Genomic DNA, 24,835 nt, shown 5'->3' with positions numbered 1-24,835 from the left:
CTTTATAAGGACATGATATTTATCATTTTGAACATTTCTTTTTTAATTTATGTAAATAATTAAAAAAATAGGAATTAGGCATTTAAAATATATAAATTTAATTTAAATTTTATTTCATATTTAATATTTCTACTTTAACATATGTGTGATTTTAGTTTCTTTAACTTCAATTGCTCACATTTGATCCCTTTAATTTTTTTTATATGTTCAAACCAAATCTTCCACTCAAAAATTTTATCTAATATGTAATAAAAGTATGATAAAAGTATAATATTTTATAATTTTATATAAATATGTAAAGAAAAATATGAAAAATATGTAAATAAAAATACAAAATAAAATATATAAAATATCATTAAAGTCTTAATTTTAAAACAAAAGAACTTAATTTGAACGTTTAAAAAATTAAAAGGATTAAATAAAAATAATTAAAATTAAAGAAAGTAAAATCACACATATATTAACTTATAGAAACTAAAAGTATAATTAAAATTTTAATTTATTTTATAATCTTTAACCCAATGCTATTACATTATTTGAAATAATTTATAAATAACTTACGAAAATAGTTCATATGATTAAATTTAAAACCAATAGTCTATTATATAAATATTTAAAAATTATATATTCAAATCCAATCTAAATATCTTTCTTAACTTGACCAGTTTACTTGTAATGTAATTATTTTTCTTTTTTTAAACTCTTTGTAAGAAAATAAAACAAGTATGAATTTAACTTCAATAGGGTCTCAAAACAAAATTATTTTATACTATTATATGATTATGCATTATCTATTAGTAAAAAAAATACATTAAATCTATATTTATTATCTACTTAATTAATTCTATTGATAAATGTTATAGACTTAAATTTTTAATTCATGAAATTAGAGTTTTAATTCAATCTTGAATAATTATTTTTGTATGACATGTATTTAAAGAAGTTAATAGATACGCTAACGTTTTAGTTGATTTGACACATTTTTATGGTTGTAATTATTTTTTAATTCTCTTAATTTTATTTTATTTTATATTTTATTAAAAATGCAACTTTGTGTAGTGTTACACGTTGAACTATGTAAACCTACCGCATTACTGAGGTAACATAAGAAATATAAAAGAATGATGTGATTATCATATGTGAAAAAATTACTCTTAAATAAGTAATATGATTTATGTGCATTTTTTATCAATAATTTCTAAATTTGTTTTATTAATATTTTTTAATTGAACTTACAGTCGAAAAGAATTTATGAAAATAATTTTTGAATCTTATAAAATCTTTCGTATAAAACTTGTTTTTTACATATTCTAATAAACTTCACGATTAAATTCATGTTATAACTCTCAGAGAAAAAGATATTAAATAATTTAATTATTTATCCAAATATATATATATATAAGTTGAAAATAAGTTAGTCCATTGGTTAAGGCCCCATATAGAGGGGGTCTAAGCCAAGGGAGCTTATTCCTAAATTGGTCAGGTCTAATTAAAAAAAATATATTATTAAAAATTCTATTTTGGATCAATAATAATAATTTAATTTTTTAGATGATGTATTTATTTTAATTAAAAAGTTTAAGTTCATTTATAAGTTTTAATTTATTAATATATTTAGAGTTTTTTTTTTACTTTATTAAAAAAATAAAATTTTAAAAAGACTAATAAGTCTAGATAAGCTTTTAAAAAATTATGAAAAACCTTAAAATATAATTCATAACAGGTAGATAAATCAAATTCAAATATTAAATTTAAGAATCAAGTTAAATTCAAGTTTTATTTGACTCATTTTCAGTTTTATTCATTGGTGATAACTGTCTAAAACATTCAAACTTTAACATTTAAAATTTAATTCGACTCATTTTCACTTTTTAGTAATTGCGATAATTATTTAAAAAGTTGAAAGGTTAACATTTGCTTCATTAAACTGTATTGCATCTCAGTACTATTTTCTAGAAAATACTAATTAAATTTAAACAACTAATAATAATATAATTATATTTAAAGAAATATTTCTTAAACATTTTTATTTATTTAATCTTTTTAATAAGACACTTTTTTAAAAAAAATTAATGGTCTTTGTTATACTGTACAATTTATAGAAACCATTTATTTTTTTTATATTTGTCTTATTAAATAGAGTTTGTGAAAATTCAAATTAAAACTAGTAAAGGTAAATAATATTAATAGTGGAATCAAATTTAGTGATATTAAGTGAAAATAAAATTATCGTATTATTTTATTTTTTTAAAAGTTTACTAATTTTAAATACTTTTATTAATTTGTATAATTTGGTTAAAGGTATCGTATAAAAAGAAGTAAAGTTAATATTATTATGATTTATAGAATATAATTAAAAGTTTTAGAAATTTTTAAAGTAAAGTTCTTCATAATTGATTGAGTAGATCAACTAGCAAATATTTATTCCAAATTAATTTACAATTTCGATTTATATAATCTTTAATATCTCAACAAATATATCTGATATAATAAATATTATTTTTAATACTTAAAATTAACTTTAAAAATTAGTTAACAATTATTATTATTTTTATTATGTGTTCAAAAGTACATGTTAAAAAAATAATAAATAATATATCTTTAATAAAAATTATAATATTTAATAATTTTAATGTATTAAATTATATAATATCTAATTATTTATAATAAAAATTTATTATATATAAATTTTTATTATGTCGTACATCAACTAAGTTTTTAAATAAAAAATCTCAGTATTTTAAACGAGTAAATGAATGTGAGTGCGAACATGTGTTAATATTAAATATTTGAAAAGGTATTTGTTTTAATTTATACAATCTGACCATTAATTTATTGGTTGAACCAGAAATCATTAACGCACTGCCTTGACTAAGTCAACGCCGATATAAGTTTCGAATGCCAACTTCACTATTCTGTTGTTCGTGGTTGTTGACCAATTTCTCTGCGCCCTATTCTTGTAGCAAAGCTAGGGTGACATTCTTTAACATATTTTTTTATCTTTCGTTGAAATTAAAGGTTAAATTTTTTTATATTATATTTATAATTATGTATATTAATTTTATATAATTTAAATATTTATAAATATATTATTCAAAATGTATTTATATTTTAAAAATAAAAAAATATTCTCATATTAATATAAATCTAAAAATTTATACACTGAGTCTTTTATTTAACTTACATTTAACAGTTAATAAAATAATAAATTATAAATCTGAAGTTAAATAAAAAGTTCAGATTGAATGTAAAAATTTTTAAATTTATACTAGTGTGAAGATATCTTGTTCTATTAAAAATATATTATATATTAAAATAAAATATTACAATAAAGTGTTTATTATTATTTTTATATAAAAAATTATAAAATTAATCTACTTAATAAAAATTTTTAAATTAGTTGGATTAATCAATTTTACATTCCATAAACTAAATCTTAAAAATTGAAGATAATAAATCCAAAAAAGATGTTAGATAATATGCTTAAAAGATTAGTTAAAAAAAACATATTAAAAAATATATTCTTATTATTTCGAAACAAAAAACATCAACGAAGCTCTATCGAATTCCCCTAAAGTTGTTTGTCTAGTTCACCCAGAAAAGATGAAACGAAGCCTTGGATTACATTCTACCAAGGAAGTAATACACTTAGGATGTTCGATAGTTGAATAAACTTACTATCTTTCAGCATTATTTAAGATTTCTCAATGCATATAAGCAAAATCACAGCATTTTCTAAAGCTTTATCTCCTCACATAAAACCTATATGGGTATAACTGCTTGAAAATTTACATTTAGAAAAAATATATTTGTTCATATTTTAGTACATAAATAATCATAGAATAATAAATCAAATTAGTCCCTAAAATTATAGTTACTAGTCAATTTAATCCTTGAAATTACAAAAAAGCTAATTTAGACCTTAGAACTCATATAGGTCTTTTTAGTCCTCACTGTTATAATTTGAAGAAATTGTACACATGTAACTTGAAGGACTAAAATAATCATTGTTGGATAATTGAGGAGACTAAAATGAAAATTTTTATAATTTCAAGGACTAAATTAATTGATGCCCATAATTTCAAAGACTCATTTGATGTATTACTCAATAAACCATGTACTAAAATAAAGAAATGTATCTTCATTTTCCACCGCAGGGGAAAAAAAATAGCTAATAGCTATAAACTTGAGTCATGTACAGTTTATTGGGTTAATGAAATTGAAAACGAATCAAGTAACTAAATCTAAACTCTTAGAACTGGAGGTTTCATCCTCTTGCTTCATTCTTGAATCATGTATTTCTAGAGAATGTAGTTTCTTTCTCTGCATCTTCGCTAGCAGAGACACCACTAACTCCTTGCTTAATGTTGCGATCACCTTTGAGCAATGAAGGTTCCTCATTCCTATTTTGTGGTCCAGGACTCTGCGTTTTCTTTTGCTCTATAGAACATTTTATATGGAACAAATATTAAAATTTAAGTCCTAAGAAGGCTAAGAAAATATACAAAATAGTTGAAAGGGAAAAACAACATACTTTTACTGGCGATCGCTTGCCGAGTTATTGCCAAGAATTCTTCCCATTTGAGGTTACACAGTTCTCTCTTTTCTTCCTCCGGTAGCTCGAAATTGGGCTCTCTCCCACACATGAAAGCAGCCCTTAAAAGAAATAAAACATACAAAAAGGATCATAGTTAATATAATGAATAAGAACATGAAAATCTACTGTAATACCGAATCTCCCTCATTCAGTAATGGATAAAACATTGTTTGTCAAAGATTTTTTACTATTTTGCTTGTAGAGTTTGTATTCATTATCTGAAGATGCTCAAATCTATTCTTTGACCATATTGAGATTTCTATTACAGCTAGCTTGCATAATGAACTTTGCTCGTAAGTCAAAAGTTAATGCAAAAATGATGGTTACATACACCATAGTCATAGCTGCTGCATGACTTGCATAACAGACTGACATACATGAATGTTTAAAATTGTAAAAGCATAGAGAATGTAGAACCATCAACATACAGAGATGCCATTGGACATGGTTTTCATGCAATTAAAAAATAAAAATGATCATGCACATATACATGCAAAGGAATCTTGATAACTCCCTAGTTAACTCAATGAATTTTCTCCTAAGGTGCAATGTTTCTACCTCCAAATGAGAAAAGAAAAAGAAATATAAACAGGCAACCAAGAGACTAGGTGCCATACAAAGACAAGCAGTGTCACTGTTGTAACCACAGTTACACAAATATTAGAGCAGCAAAAATGATTGTGTTGACATGGTAGACAATGGCCTAATGGTAAAATCCAAATACCCAAAATTTACATATTATAGGTTTGTTGGGGCCCAGTAAGTTATCTGAGGGTCAATGAGTGAGCAAAAGAAGCAGATAAGTTTGGCAGTTTATAAAAAATAAGAAGTGCATATTCTCTATATGACTTAGGAGTTATCTAAAGAGAACATTATCGATATCGATATGCTACAATTCAAGCTACCTGTCGTATAAGTGAGCAGCTTCTTCCTGTGATCCAACAGTCCCCAGGTGGATCTGTTTCTTGTCCACTTTTATGGCTGCCTGCCACTTCATATTTTTAAGATAGACCCCTCTCAGGAAGCATGTTTCTTGATTATGGACAAGTCTTCTTGAATGTCGCCTTCTGCGTTTAACAGGTGGCCCTGGAAGATGCAGGTTAAAATAAGTAACCACAAGCATGCATAGCCATAGAAAGACAACAGAAATGCTGCAGAATTCATGTTTATCATCAAATTAACTTTCAGCATACATTAGTAAACTGTACATGCATGTAAGCTGCATTCATGCATTCTTATGTTCAAATTAAATTTCTGCATACAGTTCCTATATGTCAGTTAATCCATGACACACTTCATGACGCCATGTACGTACCATTGGCATTACTCAGCACAGCATTCAATGTCAATTAAGGGCTTTGTGTAAAATGATCCAACAACAACCAAGTCTTATCTACTATAATTAGACTAGCAAGTGGAAAAGCTATCAAATCAGGAAAAAAATAAAAATAAAAGAACACAATGAACCAGACATTAGATACCCTTCTTGTAAAGGAAACACTATCTATTACTTGGTCAGTTTAGTAAGCATAAACTAATCAGATAAAAACAGCTAAAAGAAAAAGATATCTCTTAAAAAACAAACCTGTGCTTTGTTGACTAGGTTGTTGCTCTTTGGACGAGCTAGAACCAGACACATTTGATGAACCTGATTCAACTTTCACAGTAGTGTTCTGGGAAACACAAATAGAAGAGTTTAGTACAAGTTCCTGACTATCTAAGAAATGAATAATAGATATAATACCTACGGAGGAGCTCTCAAATATTATTAACTTGGTAAATATCAGTTCTTATTACGTCTTACTTAACACATCTGTTCCATAAATGCTAACCAATCAACCACTTAATGGCAATCAATCTAGAATCTTCAGCTATATTCTTGTATTAAACAGTAGCATGTTGCAAATTTTAGCATTTAAATCAAAACAAATTTAGATCACAGAGGAAATTATCCATGGAAGTAGAAATGGGAATGCAAGAACCCTATATCTTAAAATAACAGCAGATTAGGAAAAACCCATCCCTCATTCTTTTAGAGAATACTTTTTCAATCCCATGTATCATTGATTCTTCCAACAACAGAAATTTCCAAGCATGCCTCAATAGACTTGTTTAAAAACCAGGAGGTTTAACTAAACTCAAAAATACGAAATTCAATATCTTTTTAAAGCTTTATACCTCTTTCATGTTCAAATTCAGCATTGGTTATGTTTGTCTTTTATGTGATAAGCAAAAGCAGGCGACACAAACAACCAATGCCAACTCCTTTCTTTATTCCTTTCTCTCATGAAGTACAGGTATTAGGTTCACAGTTCACAAATAAAATAAAAATATATCTAGTTTATTCAGCCAATTGAAGAAGACAACAGAAGTCTTGGTTAAAGATCACTTTTACAGCTAGTCCAACAGATTTTTCACCCTTATTGTTTACTTGGAGAATACCACATCTTGCTTCCCCTCCCCAAAAGGCTAAACAGCTAAGCAACATAAATATAACTTCTTATGTTCAAAACTATGGGCATGTTGAGCCTGAGCATAAATAGATAAAAAGAGAAGTTTTATACAACATAGCAAACTTATGAATTGTAGGGACCCTTATATCAATGAAATGTGGTGAAAGTATTTAAACATTTTTCAATGAGAGAGAATGACGTAAATAATGTCAAAGTTTTCCTACACTGTCCAGGATGCTTGCAATATCAGAAACAACAGATTGTTCGCTCTTAGGTTTAGCCTGCTGACTTGAATTTGCATCACCAGTTAGATTCTCACAGTATAGAGGAAGTGGAGTGACAAATGAATTGTTTCCTGTAAAGGCCCAGTGAAATTAGTAAATAATGTCGATTAAAGGTTAGATACAACTCATATAGCAGACTCAAGGCAACCAAAGATGTCATTTTATCCTATTTCCATAATAACAGTCCAAATTAAATGAAATATGTAATACAACATTTACCTGAGCATAGTCCCAAAAGTCTGCGTCTTCTCAAGCTCACCATTGTTACTTGTTAGTTCCAATCTACTTACCAAGTTATCAGAGTACGATGATTAATTTCCTATAAAACCAACTTCCCTTCAATACAGAATGAATAGTATATACAACAAAAATAGAAGATTTTCAGGGATATGAAACAAATAAGTTGGAACTACAAAGGAAGAAAAAGCTCCAATCTCAGCAAGACATTGTAAAAATTAACAATCGCAAAATATAATTATCATATATTTGCCATGAGTCAGCCAAAAATAAATTTACAACAAATAAGTAATGGCTAGAGGAATCTTAGAAAGATCTACTTATGCAATAAAAGTAATTAGCACAAGAAATAAGTGACAACACCAGAAGACAATAATTGAAGAAAGAAGACATTAACTAAACATTGAGAAAGACATCCAAATACAAGATTTTGCTCAAAATTTTATCCTGCTTTAACCTATATGCAATGCAATCAGAGTGATTATGCCCTCATGCTTAGACCATGTTGGCCAAACCCATACATAAACAAACAAATACAAATGCAGATAAACCTCGATCACCACACAATTTCAACCACTATCATCCAGAACAAACCATTATCCATAATCAATCAAATAAAAAATCCAATTTCATCATACCATAAAGCACTATTAACCCATCAAAACACAACCAACGATATCTTCCTCAAAGCCAAAAGAAGGAAAAATAAAATAAAATAAAATAAAAACTATTTTTTCTTCTGACAAAATAAAGTTAATACTATACAATAGGAATATTCCACATCCAGAATACAAAGCGAAATTAAATTTTCAGAAAAAAAATAAATCACCCAGAAAAGCACCCCGTGACATGAACTCCAAAATTCTCTGCTTTGGGTTGAAGTCAACCCCATCCTACCACCTTTTCTAACAGAGAAGCCAAACCCAATTATCACACAGCACAAACCAAAACACATACATTCACACAAGGCACAAGACAAGACAAAAATTCAAGAGAAACCCACAAAGCCAAAAGAGAAAAAAAGATCAAGTTTTTAAGCCTTCCAAACCCATAAAAACGACCCACAAGGACCCATCAACGCAAGGCGAATGATGACAAGAGAAAGCCATTGTTGGTACCTTGAGACTGAAATAAGCCATTGTTGGTACCCACTTCTTAAAAAATAAAAAACAGTGTATCGCAGAGGTGGTGGTGTGACATATATGTATTTTGTTGTGACCTATGTATCTACCACCTTTTTGATGTTTGGTTTTGTTTTTCTCCCAGACAAGGTTGTGTGTGTTCTGCGTGTCTTATGTGGAAGGGTGGTGGACAGAGGGGGTGAAGAGAGAGAGAGTGGACGTAGCTGCTGCTGCTGTTTTGCCTGCTGCGTTGGTAGTTTGGTTTGGTTTAAAATTTCAAAGTCTATCATTCCCTTTAAAGGGGCCAGCAAGCAAATTCCAATGAGGTTGGTTAGAGACATGTCAACTTTACCGTATTACCCTTTTCACATTTTTGTTGTTTATTTTTAGGTAATTTATAAAATGTGTTGTAAGTTATGAATACATTTAATATCATTTCACTTGTGAAATTATTATTATTATTAATTTTATATTACAAATATAATAAATATTAAGAGTTAATAATTTATTTAAAAAATAAAAATATTTTTTAATTTTTAAAATATTAAAAAATTTGCAATTATTAATTTAAAAATATATAATTTCAAATTTATAAATATTATAAAAAATTATTTTTATTTTTTATTTAAATTAAATTTAATATAAAATTTAAGAATGTAAGAGTATTTTTTTTAATGTTTTTTATTTTCAAAAATAAAATATAATATAAATTTTTATTTTTTTTTTTATTTTTAATGAGAGAAAAGTATTTTTTAAAAAGGAAAAGAAATATACTTTAAATTTATAAAAAATATTTTTAAAATTTTATTATTTTCCTAGACGAAGATCATTGTAGACTATTTATTTATAACATTAACTATTTATTTCATTAAATGCAAATATAATAATACAATATATTTTAAATTAATTATTTAAAAAGTTATTTAATTTAATATAAAGGAAATTTATTAGCTTGTTATTAACTCCTATATGTAAAAATTTATTAAATGACAAATTTATTATTATTATATCTTTAATGCATATAATTTATTAAAATAAATTTTGGCTTTTTCAACAAATCTTTATGATTATTATAATTTAGACATTAAACTTAAAACATGTTTGACTTAATTTATTTTTAAAATTGCTATTTATTTTATTTTATTTTTGAAAAAAATTAAAAACTAGATAATTATCTGTAAATATTTAAAGTAAACAAATTATATTATTAATTAGTATATTTAAAATTCAATTATCTATTAATTATGTCAACTTTGCGGTTTTGCTATTTGCAATTTAAAAATGTTTGGTAATTTGAAAAACTTACCTAATAAGATAGTGTTTGTTATGATTTTAAGGAATTATTAATTCAAGTATAATATATTCTAATAAAATATATTTATTTTTACAACGATTTTGGTGAAGAACGTATGTTAAATTGGAATAACCCTTAATCATTTATCCACGTACTTACTCGATGCTTATTTTTACAACGATCTTGTTTCTTTACCTTTATATTATTTTAATATATTTTGATATTTTAAATAAATATTTTTTTAGAAAATAGATATCAGTTTTTATTTGTAAAATGTGAGTCCTAATTTTTAAATAAGTGTGTTTTGAATCATTATTAAAAAAAAAATTATTTTAAAAGTTAATTCTCTTTCTCACCATGATATGTTACTTTTCTTTCCTTGTAATAAATTTTTTAATTTAATTTAAATTTTGAAATCTTTAGTTTTTAAAATTGGCCTTATTTAATTTAATAAAACATTTATTAACTAAATATTTAATTTTTAATTTATTCAATTTCAAAATAATCATAATATATATATATATATTATTTAAGATTTACTTTAATATAATAATGCGCACACAATATACAATAAATTTTATAGTATTTCAAAATTTAAAACTTTAAAAAATCACCATATGAAAAAGGAAAAATAGATAGACATTAAAAGTTAAAACAATAATAGCAACAAAAAAAAAGTTAAAACAATTTTGGAAAGAGATTCCAAATTTAATGTTCAACGAATGAATTTTTGCTATACTATACTATCAATATTATATTAAATTACAATATATAATTTTTTAATTTAATAAAATTAAATTAAAAATTAAATGTTCAATGCAAAAGAATCCATAAAGTATATTAAGAAAAAAATTATTCTTAAAAATACATTTATTTAAAAATAAAGAATAAATTAATGCATAAAAATATTTAAGGGAAATATAAACCAATGTTATTAAACTTTAACTAAGTTGTCTAATCATTTAAACCGAAAAGCTTGGATTGTCTAAAAATTTGGTCAAGAAATTAGGTTACTTTGATATATATAAAATAAATGATTAACTGATCTAAATTTTATAACAGTGATATAAATATTAATACATTAATATAAAATATATAAATTTTAGAAGTGTAAGATTAAATGTGTATTAAAAAAATAGTTTAATTTAAGATTATTTCACTATTTCATAAATTTATTTTACCAAAATAGTTGTATTTGATAAAGCAACTTATCTTTCTAATTTTAGTATTTTTTTTATAAAAATTCTCATTTATTTTTATTTATTGCTTATAGTTTAAAAGATAATGATATTTAAATCGAGTTGAAAAAATATTTTAAATATTTAACATTATTATATTTTTAGGAGTTAAAATAATTACACGTTACTTATCACATGATTAGTGATAATACCTATTATATATTATATTATTCATTCTAATTTAATATTATATATTTTTCATTTTTATTATACTATTTATATAATTTATTTTAATCTTAATAAAAGATTTGATTCAATAATAAAAATGAAGAGTAAAAAGTAATTAAAAATCCTCAAATATAATTATCTTAAATATATTTTTATTTGTAAAGTAAAATTAAATTTATACAAGAATTATATAAATTCATTTGTTATATTTATCAATAAATTGAACAACTAATATAACAAATAATTATAATTTAATAAATTTTTTTAACATTTTTTTAGGCTTTAATTTAATATGTATTTCTTCTAGTACTTTTTATAAGGTACATTAATTATAAAATGTTTTAGTGGTCTTTTTATAAATATGTGATTGATTGCATTCTAAGATTACAAATCTTTCATTTTTAATTTTTTCTTTCATCATTTTTAGTTCTCTCTTAGTTAATTTGTTGGACTTTATTTTTTTATATTGTTTTAGTATTCATATATTTTTAATAGAGGCAAAAAGTAATCAAAATTTATAGAAATTTGATTATACATTTGTTTCATCGTCATCATTATTGCAATATAAGAGATAAATTGGTAAGGTTTAGTATTATGGATTGAGAGTAACCACAAACAAAAGTTAATCTTGATATATTGTTCTTCATATGTACTAAATATAAAATAAATATGTTGGATTCTTTGTCTAAACCAATTTGGCAAAGGGTTGTGTTAGGTTAAGGTTTTTAATAATTTATTAAGGTGTTACACATTATGCAAGTTAGTGACTATTGTAATTATTTTGCATGAATTAATAATAGTACTAGTATAGTGGAGAGTTTTATTGTTAATAAAGTAACCTTTGTTCTTAGAATTGTAATAGTTGTATATGAAGAATTAGGTTATCAAGATTTTATAGATAGAGATTGAAATTCATAGATTAATTTTCTTTGCAAAATTATGATGATGATTTGCATGAAAGATTGGATAAGTAATATAAGTTGTTAAATAAAAAAAAATGTATTAGTTGAATGTAAGAGAATGATGTATTTTTCCTCTACTTGATAAAGATTAGTTATTGACTACAATCTTAATTGATTAATATTTTTATGTTTCTATAGAACTAAAAAAAAAATAGTATTCATAATAAGTCACAACATGTAACAACCATATAATGTCTAAATGACATAAATGAATCTATACCAAATTGGTGGCCACCAAAACACAACAACTTGTGAAAAAAAAAAAAAACAAAATAAGTGAAACACATGATACATTTGAAATAATAGACAACATTATACATCCAAAAAAAAAAACAAGTAAAATTTAAGGTGTACTAGTCCTTAGTTTAGGTGTTCGCATGAATAACGTAATTTTTAAAGAATCATCTTTCTAATCATTTGGTAGACATGCTAGTGGGCTTTATTGGTAGTGAAATTAGAATATTTGCAAGATAGAGCCTTTGCCTAATGGTTAATTGGTTTCACTTATGAGTCTTTGATGGACTTAATGTTAATGATGAATTATTTTTCTTGACAAGTGAGACTAATTGGGAAAGGTTAATCTTATCTTATGCAGTAGTTGGACAACCTTTCTAACCTTTCAAACTCAATCAATTGAGTCATATTATAGGTACAATTTCATTTGTAGCCTTTGTCAATTAGGGTTTGAATAAGCCAAATTTTGGAAATGAAATATTGCTTTGTTAGGCTTAAAGCTCTTCTAGTCTTTGTTTTTTTTTTTTTAGCATAAGACAAGTTAATTTGATTCTTTTGGTTTAGGGTTGCACAACTAAACACTTAAACTCAACCAATATTCTTTTGAGTTAACGTGGGTTTAGGTTATCAACGGCCTCCTTACATTTTTATCATATCACCTTTGTTTCTTAGGTCTGCCCATAATACTTCTAACCTTTGGTAATAACGGTAGAATTTGTTGAGTGTGCTCCTAAAACTCCTAACATTGTAATGGTTCAACATGATGTTCATAACTTGTATGAAATAATGTCATTGTTAATCATCCTTAACAATAGTCTTTTAATCGCTCATTTTATATGTTATTACAACAATAATATGCATGCATGACATGTCTTTATAAGTTAAAAAAAGACATATCAACACAGCAACATATAGTACAACAAACTTCAAGTAATATTCAATAAACATGTTAAAATTTGATTAAAAAATGTCAAAATTAATTGAATTAGCAAGATAGAGATAGTTATTTCTTTACATGACTATACTAATGTTCATTTATTACTTTTTTTTTTTCTACTTTGTTTTGTTCTATAAGAGGCAAATGACTAACACAGTAATCAATTTCAACTTATTTGTATTAATTTTAGTCATAATATAGCATATGACCTTTTCTACCATTGTTATAATTGGTTTAAACTTTGCATTTATGATCTTTGCAACGAAGACATCACAATTATTGTTACATATATTATTAACTTTTGACCTTTTAAAAAAACATGTCTTAGTCTAGGCTTCTTGAAACCACTTGTCCAAATATACCCATGCCTTCTCACTCATTATCTTCATTGTCAACATATTTGCATTGAATTACAAGACTATAATTAATCTTACAGTCCTATAATGGTTGTTTAAATTTTCTATCCATTCACTACTTATTAAAATTTTGCTAAAGATATCGTACAGAAAACTTATGTTATGCTTCTAATATGACCTCCTGTAAAGTTGATATTAAACCTTACAAGAGAAATGAATAAGCAATTTAGTTCCTAAGAAATTAAAAATCATGCAAATAAGTTCTTAACTTAGAAACATTATTTAGTCCCTAAAAAAAATCAAAATCCCTACAAATTAGTTCCTATCATAGAAACATTGATAAGTTATTCTCATGTAGAACTTCATCTTGCTGTCAAAGATAAAATTTCATCTAATAATCTCTACATTTTCATGCAAACTTGTTAAAAGTCTTTTTGATTCTCAACATCAACAACTACATAAGCTATATTATGCAAATTTGGTTATTAGCTTATTGACCTATTGTCAATAATAATTGTATGTCTATGTAGTAACGCCCAAAAAAAAAAAAAACATCATCAAAACTTATTAATGGCTTGTATCCACCTTTAAAGTCACCTTTGCACCTAACAAGACAAATATATAATCTTTGAAATTATAGTGTACCTTTAGGTTGGGGAATAATATCAATTTACCTTAACATGGATTACACCTAAAAAGTTTTCCACAGTAGTCATGAAGTTTTTAATTATTTCTTCAAAAAAATTATATTATGCAAGAAAGGGTGAAAAAAAAATATAAGAATAAGAAAGGATTATGTTTAGACAAATTTATCGACAAAGTAAAACAACTAGGAAAAAAATGAAGCAGAAAATTTTTAGATTTGTTCTAAAAAAGTCAAACATGTAACATGTAGTGATTTTTACTAAAAATTTACAAAATAAGGGCACTCATAATGATACTTGAAATATTGATAATACTAAAAAAAATGAATTGGCTTTACTATGTTATTTACAACAACTGGATTTTGGCAAGACATAGTCAAATAATCCATAAGTGTTCAAAAACTTAAAAATTTACTTAGAAATTTTTTCAAAGAACTTTGTATTTCTCTCCTTTTTTGGACAAATTTGAGAAACTCTTGTTTTTTGTTTTCAATAATTTGTGGAAGTCACAGTGATGAAGAGTTGGATGATTATAACAACCTGCATCCTTGATCATTATTTGCATGATCATTATTGCAAATAATAACTTGTTTCAACTTAATTGTAATTATTAATGATATCTTTTATGTTTTTAAGTGTATTTTGAACTTTATATTGTTTCAACTCAAGTAATTTAAATTTAATTTATTTTAGAAATATAGATTTTATAAAACATCAAACTATAATATAATCTTCTTACACTAATGAAAGTCTAAAAACTTTTACATTTTTTTTAGATAGGCAAAACATATATTATTAAAGAGTTCAAAGAGAACTCAAAACTCATATACACAGAGAAAAAATTAATACTTATTCAGGAAAATAAAAAGTAAAAGCATAATTATACATAGTTAAGACAGATACAATTTTGTGGGTTCAAATACCAATCAACTAATAAAATAACTTCTCCCTTACTAACAAGTGATAGTCATTTCTAGAACTTCAGAATAATAGAATATAAGACTTCCCTCTCATCTAAAACACACTTGGAAAACACAATTATATTTCTACGTAACCATAAAGACTACACTGTACTTACCCAAACAATTAATAAATATATCCATTTTTTTTTACTACAACCAACACCAATCTAAGAAAGCAAGTGAGTCGATAAATCTGAAGACAAAACTCATATTTGATTTGAGTCTTTTATTTAATTTATATTTAACGAGTTATAATTTATTACTTCACTAATGATTAAATATAAGTTAAATGAAAGACTCAAATTAAGTGTAAAATTTTTTAAACTTACGTTAAAAGATCTTTCCCTATATATATAAAGAATATCTTAGAATATTAATTTGTAAAAATAGAATTTTGAAAAATTTAATTTTAAATAAAAATAAATGAGTTTAATGTTAAAGTACAATTAATTTAAATTCATTTTTTTTGTTAAATGATGTAAGTACAAACTTGATGATAACACATAATAAATTTTAATTAATGAAGCATTTATAAATCATAATTTTACAACTATAAATAAATTTTTTTTTCTAAATAACGTGTATTTTTATTGAATCTTGTAGTATTACTAAAGGTAATAATATTTTTATTTTAAATATTTAACAAAGTTGAATTGAATATATATATATATATATATATATTGCTTTAAATTGTAATGTTTTTTTAAAGTTAAAAATAACATTGTTTTTCAATTTAAGAAATACAACATAGTATTTTAATTAAATATAAAATTATGCAAAAAATTATATGGACGATAATTAAAATATTAATTATTTTTTTCTTATCTTTCTTCAATTTAACTTTATTTTTTCTTCCTTCGTACGGTTTTAAACCAAACAATATAGTCCCTTCCACATACTCGATAAATGTGATGTTATAGTTGAAAAATATAATAATCTTTTCTCTCTCCTAAACTTGTGGGAAAAATAAAGAAAACTTGTGTGCATGATTTTCTTGAGTAAAGTGAGCGCTTCACTTTCTTCTTCTTCTTCTGAATTGAATCCTTAACACAACAAAAAAAATGAGGAACGTACGAACCGCACTCTCTGGCACCGGAGGGAACAGAAGCTTCGAGTTCTCGTTCAGAGTGTTGGCCTTTGCAATATCTATTGTTTTCTGCGTTTTCTTCACTTTCTCTTTTCTCTTCACTACTCGTTTCTACTCCACTACTCACCGTAACATTGTAAGCTTTTGTTTTTCTTGCAACTTCAACATTCTCACATTTTCTCAATATTTTTTTGGTTGGTTTTCTTTTCTGGGTAAATTTCCCGAGAAACAATCAGTTTTTTTTCTGTTTTATTTTTTTTCCGAGTAGAGTGTGGGCTTTCGTGATTGATTTATGTTTTTGTTTGTGGGTTTGTGTAATTCGTAGGAAAATTTGATTTTTGTTTAGGATTCAAGTGCGGTGAGGATTCCATGGTGATTTGAGTGTTATTTTTATGGGAAACAACAAGAAAATTTGAGTGAATAAGGTAACTAAAAGGGTTTCTTTGTTTTGTTCGTCAGTTACTTTCTTTATGGGAAATGAGAGAGATTGGATGAGTGTATGGAAGCCATGACAGAACCAGATTGATTTTTTATTTTGCTATTTTCTCTGGAAACAAGCGGAAAATTTGAGTGGAAGTGTGACTGAGAAGGTTTCTTTTATTTATTTATTTTCTGGGTAATGAAACAGATTGAGGGAAGATATTGAATAAAGGAAGCCATAGCAAAACCAGATAATTTTGCTGCTTTGCTATTTTCTTGGGAAACAAACGGAAAATTTAAGTGGAAATATTACTCTAAAGGGTTAATTTGTTTTGTTTGTCTTTCTATATCTCTGGAAAATGAAAGAGATTTAATTAATCTGCTATGATTCTGAACCAGGGTTCTGAATGGGGTGCACAAGGATTTGAATCAATAAGGAGATCCATGCTCACACTGAAAACAGATCCCATGAAACAACGATTAGATCACATCCGTAAGCAAACTGAAGATTATCGTGCTTTGGCTCTGGGGTATGCATCCTATGCACGAAAACTCAAGCTTGAGAGTTCCAAGCTTGTTAGGGTTTTTGCTGAACTCTCAAGGAACTTCTCGGATCTTATGAGCAAACCCCAATACAGTGCACTTTTCAGCTCTCATGCCGGCCTAATTAATGAATCATTGCTACGCCAATTGGAAAAGGAAGTGAAGGAGCGAATTAAGATCTCACGCCAAGTGATAGGCGAAGCCAAAGAGTCCTTTGATAATCAGCTCAAGATTCAGAAGTTGAAGGATACGATATTTGCCGTGAATGAGCAATTGACCAAGGCAAAGAAGCAGGGAGCTTTCTCTAGCTTGATTGCGGCCAAGTCAATTCCAAAAAGTTTGCATTGTCTCGCCATGCGGTTGACGGAAGAAAGGATTGCACATCCGGAGAAGTATTCAGATGAGGGAAAGTCGACTCCTCCAGAATTTGAAGATCCTAATTTGTATCACTATGCCATATTCTCGGATAATGTTATTGCAGCTTCCGTGGTGGTCAATTCAGCAACAAAGAATGCAAAGGAATCATGGAAGCATGTGTTTCATGTTGTGACAGATAAGATGAATCTTGGAACAATGCAAGTGATGTTTAAGTTGAAGAATTATAATGGAGCACACATTGAGGTTAAGGCAGTTGAGGATTACAAGTTCCTGAATTCTTCATATGTGCCAGTGCTTCGGCAGCTAGAGTCTGCTAACCTGCAGAGATTTTACTTTGAAAACAAGCTTGAGAATGCCACAAAGGACCCAACAAATATGAAGTTTAGGAATCCTAAATATTTGTCAATATTGAACCATTTGAGATTCTACTTGCCTGAAATGTATCCAAAGCTGCATAGAATTTTGTTTCTGGATGATGACATTGTGGTTCAGAAGGACCTTACTGGGTTATGGAAAATTGATATGGATGGCAAGGTGAATGGAGCTGTAGAAACATGTTTTGGGTCATTCCATAGATATGCACAATACATGAATTTCTCACATCCCTTGATTAAAGCAAAATTCAACCCAAAGGCATGTGCATGGGCTTACGGAATGAATTTCTTTGATTTGGATGCTTGGAGAAGGGAAAAATGCACAGAAGAGTATCACTACTGGCAGAATTTGGTGAGGCTTGAAACTTTTCATGTTTTCAACAATGTTTTTTTCTTTTCTTTTTATAATCCTCAACCAATATTAAATTCTACCACATAATAGTCTCACTTCAAGCATGATATTATTATTCAAATAACATGTAAATGTCAACTAATGCAGCACTAGTAATTATGCTAGAGGTTTACTTTCAATCATTCTCATGAGTACACACTGTTTGCAATCTTACTGAATTATTATCCTACCTGAAGCTATTCTTTATTATATCATATTTAACTGGATATGCTTATGCTGGTGCAGAATGAGAACCGGACCTTGTGGAAATTGGGGACATTACCACCAGGTCTAATTACATATTACTCAACAACAAAGCCCTTAGATAAGTCATGGCATGTTCTGGGTCTTGGCTATAACCCAAGCATCAGCATGGATGAGATTAGGAATGCAGCAGCGGTTCACTTCAATGGTAACATGAAACCATGGCTTGACATTGCCATTAATCAATTCAAGCCCATTTGGACAAAGTATGTTGACTATGAGTTAGAGTTTGTCCAGGCCTGCAATTTTGGTCTCTAAATGGGGTAAGAGTTCTTTTATAGGACAGAATTATTTTATTTTTTTTTAAATAGACAAATTTTAAATTTTAAATTTTTAAGTAATATTGTCTTTCAATTTATAATCTCTGTTTCTAAATTTATTTTTTTATGCAAAATAAAAGATTAAGAAATTTAATCTAAATATTTATGTTATTCAAATAAAAGAATACATATTTAAAGATATAAGAATCTATCTAATTAAATTTTTTTTATAAAATTAACAGAAAAATATATTTATCAATAAAGTAAACCATAAAAATAAGTTTTTTGTTTCATATTTTTACTAGAAAAATTTATTTATTATTTTATATTATTTAACTATGCTAATACAATTTACTTATTACACACAACCTAAAATGCTCTTTAAAGTGTACTTAATGATTCTCGATCGAGTGATAATTTTGGTATTAGAGGTCAATCTTAATCCTAATTTGATATACTTCCTATTTCAGTGGATGAAGATGATTGTGATGTAATTGATGATGAAAAAAAAAAGAAAGATGTGAGTTGTATGAAATCACTTTAAAAAAAAAATATTAATAGAGAAAAAAAAGTTATATACAATTATTGCAATAAGCAACTTATAGGTAAAAGATTAGATTGAACAAATTATTTGCATAAACACTTTTAAATTAAATTTATAAAAGGTTATATAAGAATATAAGACAATTAATTTTGTTGAGAAAATAAAAAAAAAGGTAGATAGATCATTTACTTATTTGAGTAATTATCACTTTGATTCATAAAAATCTAAAATAGATATTGCTTCTACGATAATAATTCTTAAGTATATGCTTTCTATGGTGGATCATTTGATAATTCTGGTATTAGAGGTCAATCTAAATCCTACTTTGATATACTTCTTATTTCAGGGGATGGAGATGATTGTGATGCAATTGATGATAGAAAAAAAAAAGAAAGATGTGAGTTGTATGAAATCACTTTAAAAAAAAACTATTAATAGAGAAGAAAAATTTATATACAATTATTGCAAAAGATCAGATGGAACAAATTATTTACATAAACACTTTTAAATTAAATTTATAAAAGTCCATATAAGAATATAAAACAATCAATTTTGTTGAGAAAACAAAAAGAAGGTAGACAGATCATCTACTTATTTGAGTAATTATCACTTTGATCCATAAAAATCTAAAAGAGATCTTGCTTCTATTAATAATTCTTAAATATATGCATTCTATGGTGGACCATTTGGAGTTTATAGCATATTTACAGAAAAATCTAAAAGAGGTCTTTTTTTTTTATTTTTTATCTATGCTCGAACTTTATTCGGTAATTACGTATTAAACTTTTGTATTATTATATTATTTATATGAAATTATATAAGTATATTTTTTTATAAGTGTTTTTTTCCTTAAACAAGCGCATGTAATAAGAACATGTATGGATATGTGTATACCTAGAAAATATAAGTATAAGGATTAAAATTATTATTCATGCAAGTATGAGACTAGAGGCGGATATTTTCTTAAAACGCGGATATCAAAATGAGTATTATATTATCCTACTTATTGTCATCCTTGATTATAGAGAAGTATTAAGTAACTGAGAAGTTTGTTCCTTAATTACATAGATTAGTAGCTTGTTTAGCAACTTGCACATTTTTATTTGATTAATAAACTAATAATTGTTTAGTTAGTAAAAAATAAAATTAGTTTATGATTTTTAAAAGTTAACATAAAAAACTAATTACTAATAATTTAATTTTTATTTTTTATCTTTATTTTTAAAATAATTTACATCCAAAATAATAAAAATAAATAATAGTTGTGAATTTTATATTGAATATGTATAATAAATAATAAAAATAATAATTTATTTAAAAAAATTACTTTTAATTAAAGAAATTAGAAAAATTACAACTAAAGAGAATATAAATATATAAAATATTCTTTTATATATACCTAATTACAACTTTTTTCATTTTTTTCCGTGCTAAAACCATTGCTACTCTCTTTTCTTTTCTGTTCCATCTTTTGGTTGATTATAAGTACATAAATACTTAATTAACTAGTTGGATAATAAGTACAAAATAATTATCTAGTTAATTAATTGATAAATAAAAATAATTAATAACAAATAAATAAATAAATAAATTTAATTTTAATATTATATATATGTATACTATTAATTGTTCAACGCATGCATTTTAACTAATTAAATAGTTAATTTATTTAATTTTCTATTAATTTTACACCTCAATATTTAACTTAGCTTAGATGAGGTGGCACACGCTCATGAGGAGGAAAAGAATAACAGGGCGTAAACATGGCAAAAATAACTAGGATCTATCTCAGTTATGCAACTCAATATTTAACAGAAAAAGAATATGGCACTAGAAACCGTTTTTGTTTATGCTTAAAAATTGAAGGGCCTAACTAATAAAAATTTGAAGAGCTAAATTATTCAAAATTTGAAATATTTAACAGAATAAAATCTTATTGAAACCATTTTTATGGTGATGAAAATAAAACCGCGAATTCTGATTCCAAAGAATGAACTGATTCAATTATCCATTTTCCTACCGTTGCACGAAGAATGAGACAAAACTGGCAGGATATGGTTATTTATTTGTATCCCAACTCCAACATCTGCAAGAATTTCTTAAAGCCCAGCCAGCACAGTAGGCATTGCAATATAAGAAAAGAGATTTGAGTTCAACGAAACTCAAACAAGAAAACAAAGGAGTTAAGAGTAATTGATTGTTAATGCAGTTAGAATAGTTAATAGAAAGTTCCTGTAACCAAAATATATACTCTGCCTAGAGATCATGTAAGAAAACACAAGACACTTAAAAGTGAAAATTTTCTGCATCTCCCTTTAGACAAGCTAAGAAAAGAGAGAGAAAAAAAAAAAAGGAAGACAAAAAATGGATCACCCAAAGGCAGAAGGAATCACTGTAATGTGCCTTAGAGGGTGTGAGATGTCTGTGCCCCCTGCATGCTGCACAAACTCAGCTGGTGAAAATGTGCTTCCATGGCAGACACAAACAATGCTAACTTCTGATTTTGTATATCTGTATAGAAACCCATTAACCGTTTTCCCATTTGGCCCGTTCCCTTTAGTTGATACATACGGCATTTGAGGGAGTGAAGAAACCTGGGACAGAGGCTTTGGTGGCTTTGCCATGATGTCACCTTTGGTATCCTTCAAAGGGCCACTGTTTGAATTTTCATAAAACAAGGGCGTTTCAAGCATTGAAAGTGCATTGTTGCATGTTGAAGCTTCTTCATTGGGTTTCATTGCCTTGGTTTTTGTGATGTTTGGTTGGGTTTCCTTCACAGTGTGCTTTCTCTCTTGTTGTGCATTATTGTTGCCTTGTTTTGATCCCATAGGATGAGATGAAGCAGAAGCACTTTCTTCAGGTTGTGTTGCGTTGCTCATTTCCTTGGAACTGTTCAATCGGGTTGGTTCGGCTAAAGAATGAACCGAATGGCTGCGGCTGTCGGTGCTGCCTCCATCTGATAAAAGAAATTTGTGATAATTATTAAAATTATATCCAGAAAATAATTGGTAAACACAAGGGCCTTATATGAATGTCAAGTATTGATACCGTTTGATTATTTAAATGTCAGAGTAGTTAAAATTCCAGCCACAATGTGGCACTTTAAAAAAAAAAAAAACCTCTGATAACCTTATCAAATCTCAAGATACTAAATTCTCTTGTCTGGCTACAACCTAAGAACAAATACGGCGATAAGCAGCATCGCTGGATAAGAAACGGCACGTGATTCTGCTTGTTCTACTTTTCATATGCATTAATTTCTAGATAGAAAAATCAAGAAGCCATTTGATTATACTAGGGGTGACCAGTGAGGGATGAAGAAGTAGGTGACATGTTACCCATGCACTGTACCAAAATCCGGATAATGATCAATTTGCATCTATTTTAAAAGCTGCACGATATCATAATCCATGGCCCTCGAATAAAGATGTATTTTTTGTAGCACTAAATTGAATTATTCGATTTCAAGTGCAGAGAATCCACATCCTCAATAATGTCATTGCAAATAGTACATTCTATAAGAAGCAATGATCACTTAGCAAAACTAAGAAGAGGCTCCAAATGCATTCATATAATAGTGATAAATGTGTAAAAGAACCTAGAAAATTGTGATTACGAAGAAAGAAAGAAATCATAATAATTAGCCAACGGAAACAAAATGAATATTCAATAAATTAATAAATAAAAATTCACCTTCGCGAGAAGAGCTTTGGTAATCCGAAACCACAGAAGAACTGCACCTTGAAGACCCATTAGACTTGGCTTTTATACCTCCGCTGTTAACACCGTCTATTCCATCCACATTCTTCTCGCTGGCAAGCCAACACGGTAAAGGAAAGGCGTTACTCAATGGCAGGTACTGCACGGTGGCGTACTGGGGCATACGAAACGGAGGTGTCGTCCACGCCCCACTGACCCCGTTATGAGAATCCGTTTTCTCCCTCTTAAAAGCCCGTTGCAATTCGGGTTCGGGTTCTCTAACCCGGTCCCTCTTCTGCTCTCGCTTCTTTTTGACCTCCATTCTCCGCAACGCCTGAATCTCACGCTTGTCTTGTGGATCGGAGTAAAAATGAAAGGTTTGGGGCGGGGAATCGGGTGCGGGGTTTTGGAGGGTGTGTTTGGTGAAAGTCCCTCCGATGGACAACCCCAAATCGAGCTCTATCTCTTCAACTTGAACCATGGTGACACAGTTTCTTCATACGACAGTGGTACGTGATCCCTCTCTTTTAAGAATTTGCAGTCTGAGTTTTATTTTAGAAAGAGAGGCACACGTGGCGAAAGGCGAGAAGGCAGGGAAGGCGGTTAGCGACACGTAATGGGATCTTGTTGGGGGTGTGTAATTAGATAGGGGCGTTAACGAAGGTTGCACCGCTAAATACTTTCTTTCTTATCGAGGAACGGAGAATCTGTTTATTTATGGTGCTCGTGGAAGGCCACGTGGCGGTTAATGAGGGGATGGGATTATGGGACACGTGGCTCGTTTATGAGCCCCGTGAATCTCTAGCCGTGCTTAAATCTCGAGGTTCAGAGAGAGCGTGATGCGTTGCCGCTTCATGAGGGTGGGACATGTGGCAAGTGGGTTGAGTGGGGCCTACATTCTAGGGTTTCGGAAGGGGTAAAACGTGGATGCGGGAAGGTTAGGTTTTAAAAGCGATGGTGACGAAACGAACGTTGGAGTATCTGATTGGTTTGTACTTGCGGTGGGACTCGTTGCCGAAAGGGACACGTCATCGTTTTGGGAGAGAAGTTTTCACGTACTGTCTATATGTTAACAATTCTGTAACTGTCTACGCCTTTGTTCGTCACGAGTTCAAGCAATTCAATTTTTAATTTTTGATATTCAAATTTAATGTCAGTTAAAGGTTTACGTCAATGAATTTGTCCAGTTTGAAGATATTAAAAAATTATACTTTAACGCATTTAACATTTATTTCTTTAATTTAATCTTAATTTTAGTTTTGAATTTTTTTTTCAAAAATTTTATCTTATTATGATATAATATTTATTACTAATAATGAAAATATTTATTCTTTTTAAATTTATAAAATTTATTAAATAATCATAGAATATATTTTAAATGTTTATTA

The 24,835-nt window shown here is 27.5% G+C and overlaps 3 protein-coding genes across 3 annotated transcripts; 1 reads left to right on the top strand and 2 right to left on the bottom strand.

The window, feature by feature from the left end:
* Positions 1–4,103: 4,103 nt before the first annotated feature.
* On the bottom strand, positions 4,104–8,962 carry LOC113851372 (ethylene-responsive transcription factor-like protein At4g13040). Its single transcript, XM_027481835.1, has 7 exons — positions 8,690–8,962; positions 7,554–7,653; positions 7,275–7,405; positions 6,183–6,270; positions 5,503–5,683; positions 4,535–4,656; positions 4,104–4,440 (listed from the first exon to the last, which is right to left on the bottom strand). Exons 2-7 carry the CDS (start codon positions 7,594–7,596, stop codon positions 4,292–4,294), a joined length of 714 nt encoding a protein of 237 aa, XP_027337636.1. The 5' UTR covers positions 7,597–7,653; positions 8,690–8,962; the 3' UTR covers positions 4,104–4,291.
* A 7,582-nt stretch (positions 8,963–16,544) lies between these two features.
* Positions 16,545–20,183, top strand: LOC113849922 (galacturonosyltransferase 8-like). The gene is made up of 4 exons (XM_027480173.1): positions 16,545–16,710; positions 17,394–18,641; positions 18,927–19,207; positions 20,095–20,183. The coding sequence occupies exons 1-3, from the start codon at positions 16,549–16,551 to the stop codon at positions 19,200–19,202; spliced, it is 1,686 nt and encodes a 561-aa protein (XP_027335974.1). The 5' UTR covers positions 16,545–16,548; the 3' UTR covers positions 19,203–19,207; positions 20,095–20,183.
* A 1,666-nt stretch (positions 20,184–21,849) lies between these two features.
* Positions 21,850–24,134, bottom strand: LOC113851519 (ninja-family protein AFP3). The gene is made up of 2 exons (XM_027482028.1): positions 23,442–24,134; positions 21,850–22,704 (listed from the first exon to the last, which is right to left on the bottom strand). Exons 1-2 carry the CDS (start codon positions 23,926–23,928, stop codon positions 22,118–22,120), a joined length of 1,074 nt encoding a protein of 357 aa, XP_027337829.1. The 5' UTR covers positions 23,929–24,134; the 3' UTR covers positions 21,850–22,117.
* Between the last annotated feature and the right edge of the window lie 701 nt (positions 24,135–24,835).

Source organism: Abrus precatorius, unplaced genomic scaffold (assembly GCF_003935025.1).
Source record: "Abrus precatorius isolate BTA unplaced genomic scaffold, Abrus_2018 Scaffold9, whole genome shotgun sequence".
Lineage (NCBI taxonomy): Eukaryota > Viridiplantae > Streptophyta > Magnoliopsida > Fabales > Fabaceae > Abrus > Abrus precatorius.
The sequence above is the reverse complement of the archived record's forward strand: the minus strand, read 5'-3'. Positions and strand labels throughout refer to the sequence as shown.